The following is a 15,648-nucleotide window of genomic DNA, read 5'->3' on the forward strand; positions in this document are numbered from 1 at the left end:
GGGGGCAAAGTGTAGCATGGAATGACCATGTCCTGCCACAATATGAGCCGAGTTATAGGTGGCTAACATGATGCAATTAAAGAGCCAGTGTGGTGAAGTGGTTGGGCTAAAGCAGGGCTGCACAACTTTGAGCCTCCTGCCGATGCTGAACGACAATTCCCATAATTCATGACTGTTGGCCACTGTGGCTGGGGATGATAGGAGTTGTAGTACAAAAACAACTGGAAGGCTGCTGTTGTGCACCCCTGGGCTAGAGCTTGGGAGACCCAAGTTCAGACCCAGGTTACCCCTGCTAACTTGGCAAAAGAGGCACCTTTTAACATGGTGATTCTCTTTATTTAGCAGGGGGGAGAGTATCTGGCCCTATCCAACCCCAGCACAGTACTTCCAGTAACTGTTGCTGGTGTCTATCTTATGTTTCTTTTTAGATTGTGAGCCCTTTGGGGACAGGGATCCATTTTATTTATTTGTTATTTCTCTGTGTAAACTGCCCTGAGCCAGTTTCCTAGCCTAACCTACCTCACAGGGCTGTTCTGAGGATAACAAGGGGAAGGAAGAACCATGTATGTCACAATGAGTTCCAAATAAATATAGACAAATAACAAGCTGTATGTAATATGTACCACTCTGGTGTACTCAGCATAGTGGCGTACCTTTACGACATTATCCGGATAGAACATTTGACAGGACTCTCGTGTTGTCTGCTGTGAATCAACGTGAAAGGGAAGTTACTCAGCAGTTCTGATTTTCCCACCCAGTCTCTTGAGGCGATTTCACCACTAGTATATTTCCGTGTTCACATTCTCCATTATTCCTCATCCTGTACCTTCCATGAAGACCATCCCCTTTGCCTTTCCCTTTCTGGCTGCACAGTTCCAACAGAACACAGGCCACAGAAATATCGCTAGAAACAGGAAACGAGGCTTCCCTGCTCTGGCTTGAAGCACCAAAACCTGTTTCCTTTCTCTGCTGCATATAAAATTCTCGGCGGGGCATTCTCGACAGGTTCATTGTGAAAATAGCAGCTGAGGACAAAGCGGCACAAAGAGCTTCCCTTATGAATCTACGAGCAACTTATTGAATGAAGAGAAGCTAAGAGAATGAAGAAGATATTCTTGATGTTTTTACTCTCCTTAGAATGGAGAAGCACAGAAGCCAATTCAACTGGCAAGGACTTGGTCACACCTGTGGACGCTGATGTGGAAACAACTCGCCTGACTTTTACTGAAACACAAAGCCCTGGAGATGTGGTGATGACCCTCCTACCTCCTGCTTCAGAGAAGACAATCACTGTAGTGAATACTGACCAGGATGGAAAACATAGCACTCCTCTACCCATGAGAGAGAATCAAGGACTGCAAACTCCAGCAAACTCTGTACAGGAAAATAAACCCTCAACCCTTACGACTCCCAAGAGAGGAATTAGCGATGACAGTCCTCCAAATGCTAAGGTTCCAGGCTTAACTAATAATCCTTCACTAATCAATCCGAGAAACAGCCCTCTTCAAAGGGATGCTCCTAACAGTCAAAAAGGCATCACTGCAAACCGGTCTTCCAGGCATATGGACTATAGTGGCAGCAAGGCCAGGCAGAACCCAGTCACCCAAAAACCCAGCTTTGAAACTACCCGGGGAAAGTAAGCACACCCATATTCTTTTCTTCTTTTCTTTTATCTGCTCAATATGTAGAGACACTGTCCAGCATCCTGACTAAGCCTGCACACATGCCATGGGAAGAAATACCCATTCTGAGCACCGTGTGGTAGTTTCCTAACTACCACACCACCAGTGTTCACATGTGTGTGTGTGTGTGAGGTGAATCTTTTCAATCTTTGCTTTCCTGTGCCACCCCAAATATGTCCCTGTGGGCTGTGAGACTCTCAGACACATATTTTGGGGTGGGGCAGGGCACTTTCATGGGAAGGGGAGATGAACTAAACCCATCCCCATGCACAATCACTGTAGCAGGAGCCTTTCACTGTATAGGTGTGCGTTTCATGTTGCACATTTTAAACATTAGTCAGAATGCTGGCCACTGGTACAAATCACAGCAGACTGTGCAAAACTCCTCCTGGCTTTTAAAAATATGTTAAAATGCATGTAAGCAATGGTTACTTGCCTGTCTATATATGCATAACTAAAGAGGGGTGACTGCATGGCCTGGATACTGTGCTGGAAATAGCAGCTGCAATCAATCCTGCATATAATTAGGCTGTTTCAGTCCCACTGACTTCAATGGAATATAAAGCAGCCTGAATATGTGCAGGATTTCAACCCATGTCAGCAATGCAAAATGCTCCAAATATCTGTTAGATAGAAATATGAGGTGGGGAGAGGCGTGTGTAACAGTTTACTGTTATCTGCAGTATATAGTTGTGGACAAAAGGGTTTCATTGTTACATTGCCAATGAACAGAGAGAACAGAGCGATGCGCTGTTTTTAGGACAAGCCATCATTTAGAGTGCTAGACTCAAATAGCTGCAGCATAACTATGTGCACAATAACGAACCGCCTCGAACCAGTTCAAAGTAGTTCACGATCAAACCACTCGAACCGGCGGTTCACGAGTGAGCCAGTTCTGCACCTCCCTAATCATGAGTAATAGAAAGTGAATGTTCCTATGTATTCACTAAGTTGTGCCGTCTCATAATCAGAAGTAGAATGCCCATGCCCTCACCCTAAGGAAATAATAAATGCATCAGAAGAACCTAAGGATTGTCTTGCTGGGAGCAGAAGAGCCCTTTGAATTAGGCATGAAATCTTGCATAAGACACAGACCTTTACATCTTCCAATTTAGCAAGAGATAAGGCAGTCCGGCAGGGGCAGCTCAAGACATTTTGCTGCCTGAGACAAAGAACAATATGATGCCCCCACTCATCTGTGGGTGGGTACTTAGTATTCCCAAACCATGCAGCAGCAGCACCGGGAAGAGGTGTTGGCTCGGGGCAGAGCACCTGCTTTGCAGGCAGGAAGACCCAGGTTCAATCCCCGGCAACCTGATTTCACATCCATTGTCCTAAGCCACCTAATGGTGCAGCAGAGAAATGACTTGACTAGCAAGCCAGAGGTTGCCGATTCGAATCCCCGCTGGTATGTTGCCCAGACTATGGGGAACACCTATATCGGGCAGCAGTGATATAGGAAGGTCCTGAAAGGCATCATCTCATACTGTGCGGGAGATGGCAATGGAAAACCCCTCCTGTATTCTACCATAGACAACCACAGGGCTCTGTGGTCACCAGGAGTTGAAATTGACTTGATGGCACACCTTATTATTTGTCTTGCAAGTTCAGTGGCCAAGCTAGGAGGCAAACTACAGTAGAAGTGGAATGAGAGATCTGATAGCAGCTGGATCTTTCTGTTTCTAAAAGTGGCCACAAGATGGGGGTCCAGAATCAGACTGGGGTGGTAGAGGAGGGTTTACCTTTAATCAGTTCCTTCACATCATCTGCCTAGCCACCATCCACCATTGTTATAGTGCCAGGTAAGCACTATGACTCTTTTCTTCACCAGAGCCTAAGAGCTGCACAGTAGGAGCAATTTAAACTGAAGAGAAGACACAGGGAAGAAGATTAGCCCAAGCACAGTAGCCCTGATCCAACTCTCTCTCTGGACCTGGCCACTTTTAACTACCCCCACCCTGCCAAGACATCAGGAAATCTAATATTTCATGCGATGTTCAGTTCATTCCTAAAATCCTTAGAAAGCTACATGGGTGTGGCACATCTACATTATCTAAATTAAACTGATTTCATTTAAAGGAACATGGCAATCTACTCTTTACAGCAAAGACTTATGTATGGTGCCATATTTTTTTAAAGGCAACATTTATTATTATTTCTATGTTTTTACTGAATCATTCACAGCCTCAGGCTATAATGCTGTGTATGCATATTATCTGTTACTGTCCTCAGATTGTGGAATCCCCTCCTGGTTGATTTGTAACTGCTACTTCTCTGTTGACCTTCTGTAGGCTGTTAAAACCAATATTATCCACCCAAGCTGTAGATTCTAACTAACAAGAGCCAGGTGGTTAAACTTGCTACTGTGCTCGTAGACACAGAGCTGATCTTCTGTTCCCATGTTATTTTCATAGGACTACTTTTGTTTTCATTTTTCTCTTTACACTCTGGTTTTAATGCTGTCTAATTGCTTTTACTACATTTGTAGACTACTCTGGGATTCTCAGATGAAGGGCAGTATTCCAATTAATTAATCTGGGAGGAACATAGGAAGCTGCCTTATAGCGAGTCAGATCATTGGTCCATCTAGCTCAGTACTAGCTCTACTGACTGGCAGCAGCTCTTCAAAGTTTCAGGCAGGAATCAGACGCTTCCAGCCCATTCCAGTTCCAGGGAATGAACCTGGAACCTTCTGCACACAAGCGAGCCAATTTGTTTCAAGCTGGGCTCAACGTCAAACTGGCTTGGCTCAACAGGTTCGGGGTCTCTAAAATGTGCAGAGATCACTTAAATGGCCTCCACGCATGTGCAGAGGCCCAGGCCAGAGAAGGCGTGAACTGGGCCACCACCAGCTGTTGCTACACTGTGGGTGGGGATGGGGGTGGGGGGGAGTCACCGCTGCTCTCACCACCCTCCTCCCACGGTGGCCACCACCAATGGGGCTTGTAAGTACTAAATTAACCCCCTCCCACCTGCTCTACCCTTAGAGAACCCCCCCCCTACACCTTTACTGGTAAAGGGGAATCCTCACTAGATTCACCTTTATCAGTAAAGCTACAAATCGGTTCGACTGGAATCCAAACCGAATTGGGCCGGGTTGGTTGAATTCGGTTTGGATTCAAACTGTGCATAACCCTCTGTTTATAACCCTATGGTCAACTATCCAAATAGGAACCAGGGTATACCCTGCTTAGCACAGGAGATAAGTCATGCTTGCTTCTGCAAGACCAGCTCTCCTCCCCAAATGAGGGAGTTGGCCCCATTACATGCAGTTGCATACAACATACGCAGAACTGGACTGCATAACATACAAGGCCCTGAAGAAACATGTTTGCAATCCATTTCAATAACCCAGATATCTCTCTCTCTCTCTCATTCTCTCTCTCTCTTTCTGGCATTTGCTTGAATAATATGAATAACTGTGATGTGACAAAATTAAGCTATTTGTTCAGATGGCATGCATGGGGACAAATTGTACAAATTATACAAGTGTTGAAATTGTCAGCATCCCCCCCTTGTGCTTTTTAAAAAAAATTCATGTTGAAATAACAACAATTGGCTAGCATTATATGATGGAGGTAAATTAACAATATGAAGCAGACTGAGTTTCAAAGGACTATTTAAAAAAAAAAAAAAGCCTAGAGAGAAATCCGGTTTCTAAAAAGTATTAAAATGTTCCAGAAAGCAGCATAAACAAACTGTTTGGAATGTAGTACTGCATAAAGGTGAATATGTTGAACATTCAAAGAAGCAGTAGCTCCTTAAAGGAATAGACACAGTAATTTAAAAGACAGGATATTAAAGAGCAGATGTAGATCGCTGCCATGCAATGGAAGATGTCACTGTGAGTGCACTCCTTCAGCCTAAAATGAAAAGAGGGACTTACTGGGTAGGTTCACACAGCAGGCTGAACCAGTGGTACAATGGAGCCACCAGAATCCCAAGGTCATGAGCAAGCTATACTTCCAGTGTCAGAAGGATACACTGAGACTGGGTGTGACATATGTATCTACCAATCTCAGCATATTCTACTCCACTTGTAGTATGTCCCTCACTTCAAATCTCAGGAGCAGATATGAGGTTCCAAACCACAAGTAGGGTAGAATATGCTGAGATTGCTGGATTCACATGTCACTTTAATAAGGACATATGTACAGCCCTGCCAGCAGCGTTCTTACCCCTGGACTTCGGGGCCAAAGTCCAGAGCCTCCAAAGCAGGTTCAGCGATCCAGCAGCCCACAGGGAGACTGCCCTGCTCGTTCCACCCTGCTGGCCTCTGTGCATGTACAATGGGCCTTTGAGTGGTCAGCATGGCACTTGGCTGCCATGCCGACCACTCCAACGGCCACCACATGTGCACAGAGGCCAGCAGAACAGTGGGGCAGGGCTGCCTCCCCATGGGCTGCTGGGTGGGTGAGGGAGCCAGTGCCAGTGCCCGCAGTGGCGGTGAGCAGTGTGCTTGTGTGGAGAGGGGGCCTTGTCTATATGAGCTGTCAGGACCCAAGCAATCTAATACTGCCTCTTGGCCCTCTCAGAGTAATTCTGTGAGAACTGGTGCCAATAATTCAACAGTCAGTCTCTTCTTATCCATCTAGCCTATGCCCTACAACGTTTAGAAAGAAAAAACTGTTACATCCCCTGCAGCTGTTAAGTCTGAGCTTTAAATAAAGACGTTAATTGCAGAAAACATACACAGTAGCTTGGGCCGGGGGGACAACGAAATCTAAGTACATGTTTTCCAAACCTCCCTCATGCAGGGAAGATTACTGGGTATCATGATGACATTGTGTGCTTGTTGAACAGTGTGGGAAACACACCTCCAAAGAAGCTATCTAATTTGCCTCTCAGAACTCCGTTTACTGAGAAGATGAAGCTATAAGATTATTCTCAAAAGGGGGAGAAAGTACCTTATTTGGACCTCCAGTAAAGAGTCTGGCAGTAGTATTTACAATACATCGTGTTCTGTAGGAGCTGCTGTTCAAAATGAAGATTCTGTTCTTTCTGAAACAGGCAACACATATTCCTCTTCCTCATATTAAATGAATTATGAACCCATTATTGATGGTACTCTGCAGTCTTATGTTTAATTTCCTGTGCAAATATTACAGAAACCTTTGCATAGTACATTTATACTCCCATTCAAACAAGTCAACCTTCTGCTAACAAACTGCCTTCCTAAGCTCGGCTTTCGTTCCAGACCATTCAACCTAGGGATGTCACACATCTCTTTGCTGCATTTCTTACAAGATGCACCTGCTGCATCTAGCTCAATTTGCATAGAGAACACTAAGATGTAATTAACACTCTAGGAAATCAAAGCCCTGCAATGAACACAGCCAGTAGAGAGGAAATTCAATAAGGTGCCTCCTTATAGTCTGAGAAGTAGCTTCTTAGGCTGCCACCTGTTGGAAAATAGAAGCAGTGTAAGTAGCAATTGTCATGCTAAGAAGCCCAAGTTCCACTAGATCTTTTTGCCATTAATATTATGCTGTAGGGCTAAGCCAAAAGTTCCTTTTAGAAGTTTTTCAGCTCAGAAGTGAAGGCTGGGGGTGACAAAAGGTGTCATGAAGCTGCTCCTCATTTTCCACTCAACGTTACCTTTTCCAGGTCCTGTCAGTGGCAGTGGCTTCTAGGAGCTTTTTCTTTTACCCCCAAATCTTGTTTTGCTGACCATAAGACTCTAGAGTGAGGGCAAGAGGCAGTACCCTCCCTCTGATTTGGCTTCAGGATGATACCATATGGTAATGTCTGAAGCCAAATCGGAATGAAGGTACTCACTCCTGCCCTCACTCTGAAATATTTGGGGTTAAAAGATGACACCAGCAGTGGCCAGGAATGTGATTGCTGATGGCAATCATATTTCACCTCTGTTTGTACCCCTCCAAAGTGCCCCCTCTGATTTGCAGCCTAAGAACAGGGTGGTAAAGTGGAAGGGGACATTTAAACTCACCTCTGTTTTTCACAGATTCAGTTTAAGCCTGTAGCCTTAAGCACCCTTCATGTCAATGCACTCCTCTTTTTAAGCAGTATTAATTTACACCTACATTAAATACAACTGTAAAGTAATTCACTGCTATACTGTTTATCCTGTTATTTTAGCTGAGCTCAAACTATTGCTGCTCCCCTCTGTCCCGAGGTTTACAAACTCTGCCTTTTATTATATGCTTTATGTCACAATTTGTTTTCTGCTTTTCTTTACCAAAATGGAATAGTTAATGATAATGATGTAGGAGAACCAATGTGATACTAGAGGTGTTCAGACAGTGCTCAGGGGAACTCTGGGGTTCTTCAAGAGCTTATCAGGGGTTCTTGAGGCTATCAGTAATGGCAGGCAAATGTCCTTGCAAGAAAGCTTTGCCCATCACTGTCAATCTTCCCCTGCAGTATCCCACCACAGGGGAATGCTGAGTGTGTCCCAGGGTACATTTTCAGTATAAGGCAGTTTCCTGTGTTCCTAACTAACTAACTAACTCTGGATGGGTGCCACTGTGTGTCTGCCTAATCCATCTCACTAGATTCTGGGCATTTGTACATTCAGGAGAACAGTCTCTCTGCAGTCAATGTGATTGCAGAGAGGCAGGGGAGCTGGCTGTGTGGGCTTCCTTCCTTCCTTCCTTCCTGACGGACAGCATGCACAGCCAATAGGAGCTAGAATGAGGGAGGAGCTCCAGTTTTAGAGAGGTGAAACTGCGAGCCCAGCACTCATATATAACACTGGCACAGGCAAACTGGAGGTCGAGCAGATGAAACTTAGAGAGAACCGAAGGTGACAAAGCGCAGTTTGGGGAGGGAAATAATTTTTTTTTTTAATTTTGTAACTGTAATTCCCCCATTTATACACTCAAGCTTGGGAACTGGAGCTGAAGGCAGGGCCACCAAGTGCAGGTTGGTGGCCCCAGTGAAAAAAAATTGGGGGGGCTCCCGCTGCAAGGCCCTCCCACTGCCCCCCCCCCACAAGGCCAAACCACCAAACTTAAAAATAATTCTAGCCACCATGTGTGCAGCTGGGAGGGCTGAGGGGTGAGCCAAGCACCGCCTTGTAGTAGTGGCAGGTGGAGCGGGAGTGGCTGCTGAGCCCGACCGGCCATCCCAGCGGCCTCTCCCACTCTGCCTGCCACCTCCACCACAGGAGGGTGCTCGGCTCGCCCTCCACCAACCCCCAGCCGCACATGGCAGCTAGAATTATTGTAAAGATGAGCGGTTCAGCCTTGCGGCGGCTCTGCAAACATGAGGTGGCAGCAGGAGGCAAGACAAAAACATATGCAACATAGTTGGGCCCCGGGCCCTCTTCTGGACCACCGGGCCCCAGTAATTTGTACCAGCTTTCCCTCCCCCCCCCCATCAGCCCTGGGTGAAGGGTCCTCTGGTTTCCCATTACGTATGAACTGGGGTCATAGTGTAATAACTCATGCACACACATACTTCCATCCACTGTCATTCTGTTCCCTTTCCCCTGTATTTTGTATGATGGTTTCCAGGCCCGAGAAGAGAGCACAATGGGCAACTTTTCAACCAGCTTTTGTCATCTGGCACTCCCTCTTTCTCTTCTCCCCCCATCTGCCTGTTTACATTTAACAATAATCTGACACTGCTTTCCTCAGCTACACATCCAGAGGTGATGGACAGCGGGGTGTATGGTGGGGAGGAGAAGAAAAAGAGGGCATCAGAAGTCAATGGTGACATCGGAAAAGATATATTCGGTGGGGCATAAAATGGCAAAGTGTATTTCAGGGGGAGGGACCCTCTTCTTTCTCTTCTTCCCTCCCCACCACGCTTGCATCACCTCTGAATATATATGTTAGATTTCTTAAAAAAATGAAACAGTATTTTTCACATTAATGCTCCTATTATCCAAACAATACTGGCTGACATCCAGATTAAATTACTTCTGAGTAGTCCTATTGAGATTAAGTAGTCCTTTAGAGTAACTCTTGAGTAGTGCTACTGAGTAATCTTATCTGGATGAGAGTTATTATCTCTGAAGAAAGTCCTATTGGTTTTGATTAACCATTAAGTAAGCATGCTTACCATGGCAACTGGATTACAAATTTCCGGTTTATAATTTAGAAATGAGAACCAAGTGTGGGGGGCAAACTACTTTTGCCCCCTCTCACTCTTTCTCTGGAGCTGCCTATGCTTGTTAGGGATGTGTACAAAATTCACATGAATCTATTCGAATTCGAATTGATTCAATTTGGAGCCATTGAACAGAGTGGAGATTCATTCAAATTCTCCAGAATTTGGATTTAATTCCCCCATATTCCCTTGGATTTGGTTCAAATTTGGGCAAGTTCGAATCAATATGAATGAATCTCCACTCAGTTCAATGGTTCCAAATTGAATCAATTTGAATTTGATTTGAATTGGAATCAATTTATGTGAATTTTGTGCACAATGCTGAGCATCACAAACCATTGCCAAAGTACTCTGAAAATCTGGTTCTTGGGGACCATCCTGAGCCCCATACACAGAACTTCAGAAATGGCCTGCAAATAGTAAGGGAATGTGGCAATTTAACATTTATGAGCTCAGGATGTGGAAAAAATGTCATGATGGTTCCTGGGGTCAAAAATGAACAAAACCTGAACACAAGAATGGAACTATTGGCAGTCCAAACATAATAGTAGTTCCAAGTGACACAGGAAACAAACGATGACAGAAGAGCAAGAATCTGCAACAATGAGGTACAAAGTGTCAGGGCCTAAAGAACACAAATACTATTTCCCCCTATTAGTCATGTGCAGCCTGTTTTTGGACAAGAAAACCATTCTCTTGGCATGTGCTCAAGTGAGGTGAGTTATACCTGAAATCTTTACTGATAGCTAATTTTCCAGCTTTGCCTTGCTTGATTCTGTATGGATAAGGTGTAGTTTTCAATGCAAGTTTTCAAAATAACTTTTGAAATACAAATTTTCAAAATAAAATTTCAAAATGTTGGAAATTAAATTTCAAAATAAAATAATTTAACCCAAAAGTTCCCCAAGACATGAGAAGTCTTGCAGTTATGATTTCTATTGCTCTATGAAGCTCTGAGAGACTGAAATAATCATTTGTGGAATATCTGCCATTGCCACCAGCGGGTGTAATTACTTTCGAGACAGTGCACATGTCTGCCTAGTGGTAAAGCAGAAGTTCTTGAACTTTGATCCAGGAATCACTAGCAGTTTCTGCACAATTTCAGTTGGTTCCTGAAGCAGCAATTTAAATAAAAGAGGAAAATGCTGATAAGCCAAATATTTATTCAAAATTTTCACTAAAGTTGTGAAACTAGACAGGTTCAGCACTGAACTGGTCTGAACTGTCTGAACTGGTTTGGCACAGTGGGAAAGGGAGTGGGGAGTGGGATCTTTTAAAAAAGGAGAGCAGGCCCTGACCTGCTCTCTGCCACAGCATGCAGCTTCTAGGGATGTGCACGAATAATTTTTTGTTTTGATTTGTACCTGAATCAAATCAACCCCCCCAGATTTGTTTGGGGTCCAAATCTCCCCCCTGAATCACCCTAGATTTGATTTGTACCTGAATTTTCCAAATTTGAATCTGAATCGCTTGGGGGGGAGGGGTCCTGGGGACAAAATAGTGGTGTGGGTGGTAGTTCCCAATGCATGGAATCTACCACCCAAATTTCAAAGAAATTGGGCAAAGATGTGATTTTTAAAGAATTTTTGAAGTTGGTGCATTTTTAAGCTTTTTCTCATAGGGAATAATGGGAACATCAGCAGAGTTATAGCTCCATGTGGGGGGCACCAGGGTGGCCCACAGTGGGTTGTTGTGGGTGGTAGTGCCCAATGGGTGCTACCACCCAGATTTCAAAGGAATTGAGCAAAGGGCTGATTTTTAAAGAATTTTTGAAGATGGCATGTCTTCGGGGCAGAAAAGGAGCAGAAAAGGGGTTTCAGGGGCAGAGGAGTGGGTCAGGTGGTAGTGCCCTAATGCGTGCCTGCTACCATCCAGATTTCAAAGAAACTGGTGAAAGGGGTGGTTTTTAAAGAATTTCTAAAGTTTGTGTGTCTTTAAGCTTTTTCCCATATGGAATAATGGGGATTTCAGCAGCCCCATAACTTCACTTGGGGTCACCAGAGTAGCCCAGAGCAAGTGGTGGTGTAGTGCACATAGGGTGACAACCATCCCCAAACCCACAAGCCCATGGGATACTGGGTTTTGTTGTTTCTGAGGTGTTCTGACAGGATTCAATGTTTGTGATTGAATCCACTCTCATTTCCTACCAGAGAATCTACTCTCAGAACACTGGCGGTCCAAATCTCCAAAATGTTCGGGTCCGAATCTGGGGTGATTTGTTTTGTACCCAAATCTGGGCAATTGACGACAAGGGTGATTTGTTTTGTCTACAAATTGGCCAGATTTGGTTGCAAATCGTTTTGTACCCAAATAGTTTCACACATCCCTAGCAGCTTCCTGCTGTGCTGGCACTTGGACCAAGAACCCCCACACAGCACCAGCACACACATGGCATCTTCGCATCCATGAGCACTATTTGTATGGTCAGCATGGTGTCGATGACCACACAAATGCGCTCGTGCATGCAAAGAGGGCTGGGTGCAAAGAGGAGCCCTGTCATAAAATACTCCTGAAATGTGGCCAGACCGCTTTACCATCTGTAAGTAAGCCCCAATGATTTCTGTTGAATTTATTCTTAAGCATTTGCACACTAGTAGTTGGTTTCTCCCCTCGACCTCTGCCACAGCCCCCTCACCCCAGAGACCTCTCCACCCTCTCTCTCTTTCCTTTATTCATTCTTAAGTGCACATTGCAGGATCAGAGCCCTTAGTAGTTAAGGACTAAACTGATGTACATAAATTGCAAAATGAAGTTTATTCAGTGGGATGGACCAATGGTCTGACTCACTTAGTGGGTGGGGGGGGGAGTCTAGAGATCCCCTGTGTCCTTCCCTTTATTCTAGCACCCCATCACCTCCTGCTTAATATCCACCTCTTTTCTCTTAGTCCCTCAGTTGCCCCAAACCCTGTAATTCCCACCCGCATCTACTTGCAACCCCCTCCCCATCGTGTTGGTTGGGATGGTGGGTGGAGGGGGGGAAGTGCTGGAAAGTACTGAGACTGGTTCTTCTAGGGATCAGCCTAGAAGTCTCTAGCATTTTAGTGGGGGAGAAGGAGAAGGAGAGAAGGAATTTGTGCTCCCTTGTCTGCGCCTGACATCCTGCTTTCCCTTCAGGCTTGGAGGCATCTGGAGGTTGAGAGGTGATGTATGTTTGCGGTGTAGGCGTGAGTGGGAATCCCTGTTGAATTCTGAACATAGGAAAGCCTGGCAAAAGTGTAGGGTGGGGGGAGGGGAGACCCCCTAAGAACAGAGCAGCATACTCAACTCATACAGTCTCTTTCCCTTCAAGTCCCTTCCCTTCAAGTCGGTGCTCAAGGGTGAGGGAAGTCAGGGTAGAGGCCCCTTCCCCTCAGAGCAAGCATGCAAATTGCCAGCACGTGAGACAGAAGACGGTTGGTAGAAGGCTCTCCTTGGTGGGGCCGGTTTTCATTGGTTGTGACTCCATCCACTCCTCATCCCTTCTCCTCCATGCCTTCTCTTCTCTCTCTCACCGAGTTTTGTCAGAACCATCGCTAGATGTGCCACGTACTACAGAACTTGCTACATACGTCCTAAGGCTTTTAAATATAAAGATTGCAGAAGTGGCTCCCCATGTGGGTGTGGTCTATGTAGAGAAGGACTGGATTTTGTTAGAAGGAAAATGATTTTTAAAATCCATTTGCTATGCAGAGAGCTAACCAGGTTTTTCTCTGGATTGTGGCCAGTTTCTGTAAAATTAATATGTTCACCGGTTATTATGGTTCATTGGGCAAGGATTAAGGAAGCGATCTCTATTTTTATTTTTATTTTTAAAAAAACATTTGTTACTTGCTAGAATGGACACCCAGGCTAAATGGCAGGCACCCAAGTTGGGCAGGGAGTGGCACCCAGTTGTTCAGCATGTGTGGAGTAGAGAGATGGTGTCCCCATGCATCTTTGCTTCCCTTGGTGTCCTCAAAGTTATGATGGTTCATAGCTGCAGCAAGCATCATTGAAAAACCTGTGACTTTTCTATTATTTGTGTATGCATTTTTTAAAATACGCAGGCAGCGCTGCCCTTGTAACTTCAGAATGCATTTGTTCTCCATTTTTGTAGCTGGTCTCTGCTTGACCTGTGGCTTAATAGATTTATTTACTTGGACATGTATAGCCGGTGCTTCCTCCAAGAAGCCCAGAGTGGTGCACATGGTTACATTTATCCTCCCAACAGCCCTATGAGGAAGCTTTTGCTGAGAGACAGGTGACTGTCCCAGAGTCACCCAGTGAGTTTCACAGCAGCCTTTTGTAGCTGGTCTGTACTTTATTTTTGGCTTGTACAGATCTCTGTGTGTGTGTGTGTGTGCGCGCGCGCTTGTGTTTTGATCCTGCTGTGCTAGATACAAATATACACACTACTGTAGTTCTGCTAAGTACCTCCCCCAGTCCCAGGAACCACCAGCTGCCACTGGGATGAAGGGGAGCTTGTGTAGCATGAAATGACCTCTGGAAAACTCCCCACAAAACATACCTTCTGGTCTTTTAGTAGCAAGTGTGAATAAACAGGGTCTGCCTTGGTTTGCATTTGAATGGGAGACTACATGTATTAACACTGTAAGATATTCCCCTTAGGGGATGGGAAGAGCACCTGCATGCTTGCATGCAGAAGGTTCCCATACCCTCCCTGGCATCGCCAAGATACAACTGAGAGAGAATCCTGCCTGCAACCTTGGAGAAGCTGTTAGATGGTCCAGCGGTCTGACTCGGTATGAGGCAGCTTCATATCTTCCTATGTTCCCATGCCTCTTCTGCAGTTACCTGCAAACTCCACAGCCACAATGAGCTGTCTTTCTCCTGCTTCTTCTCTGCCATTTTGTCTTCTCCATGATCCTAACCAAAGACCTTGTTGTGAAATGATGTATCGTTTCAGGCTACAGATAGGAAGTGTGCTGCTGTATATGCATTGAACATCACAAATCAATAACTGCATTTTTAAAAAATTATTTTACACATTTCTATACCGCCCCATACACAAGTCCCTGAGCTGTTCACAATCCAAAAACCCAACAATTAAAACAGTTTTAAAATGCAGATAAAAACTCTACAACTTGAACTTTAAACTTTGGCTATTACCATAGAATTTTGGAGTTGGAAGGGATCTTGGATGCTTGTTTCCTTCGATCTGCATATGCATACACTGTATACAAACTGCACGCGGGTTGAACAAAACGTATGAATAGGACTTCCATGCCAACCATTTCTCAATGCTCCTCTATTACTTAGTTGTGTTATGCAATGCAAATCAAAAGGAGGCACAGCAATACATAGAAAGCAGTGCAACATGAGATAGAAAACCTCTAATTCTGCCTGAGAAGTAAAACATTGCATCACTTGTATGTTGGGAAAGGTTGCCATCTGCTGGTACTTATTAATAATATATGAAACTTAGATCATTTTACTCTCAGACAATCAGATTGTTTCTAACACAGACAGAGCTAAATATTCTGTACTGGTCTGCTGCTCTGCATGTTCAGTTTACTCCAACTTGACATGCAGAAATTAAAGTTCCTTCATCACTTATCTGCATGTCAGTAAATCTGAAATCGCTACAATTTCTCTGAGTCAGGCTACAATAAAAGCCAACATATAGCTGGTCAGAGGGCAGCCACGCTTCAATTAAGTATTAATTATCAACAAATGGGAATCCTCAAGGAATTGCTAAGAGAAAGAGCTAAAAAGGGACTCATTTTAGCCTACTTTCCAGTAGGCCTATGAGATCACCTGGCATTTTGTGTGTCCATGTGTCCATGTGTGTATGTCCCCCATCAACTTCTCAGTGCCTGGAACAATATGAAAAAAATCAGGCACAGTTGTAGGGGCACATAGTGACACCTCAATGGCATAGTTTGTGATGATGTCATCCACCCCAGTTCAA

General features: G+C 44.7%; 1 protein-coding gene across 3 annotated transcripts in view; it reads left to right on the forward strand.

Annotated features, from left to right (window-relative positions):
- The first annotated feature begins 836 nt into the window (after positions 1 to 836).
- The window catches only part of MMRN1 (multimerin 1), a 102,353-nt gene continuing 87,541 nt past the window's right edge, over positions 837 to 15,648 (forward strand). For 2 of the 3 annotated variants that reach the window (XM_053258249.1, XM_053258250.1), the window contains exon 1: positions 837 to 1,636. In XM_053258249.1, the coding sequence (XP_053114224.1) occupies positions 1,101 to 1,636 (536 nt within the window). In that variant the 5' untranslated portion in view covers positions 837 to 1,100. Of the gene's footprint in view, positions 1,637 to 8,406; positions 8,449 to 15,648 lie in introns of those variants that run through there. The other variant, XM_053258251.1, reaches the window with a different exon arrangement.

Source organism: Hemicordylus capensis, chromosome 5 (assembly GCF_027244095.1).
Source record: "Hemicordylus capensis ecotype Gifberg chromosome 5, rHemCap1.1.pri, whole genome shotgun sequence".
In the NCBI taxonomy this organism is placed as follows: Eukaryota; Metazoa; Chordata; class Lepidosauria; order Squamata; family Cordylidae; genus Hemicordylus; species Hemicordylus capensis.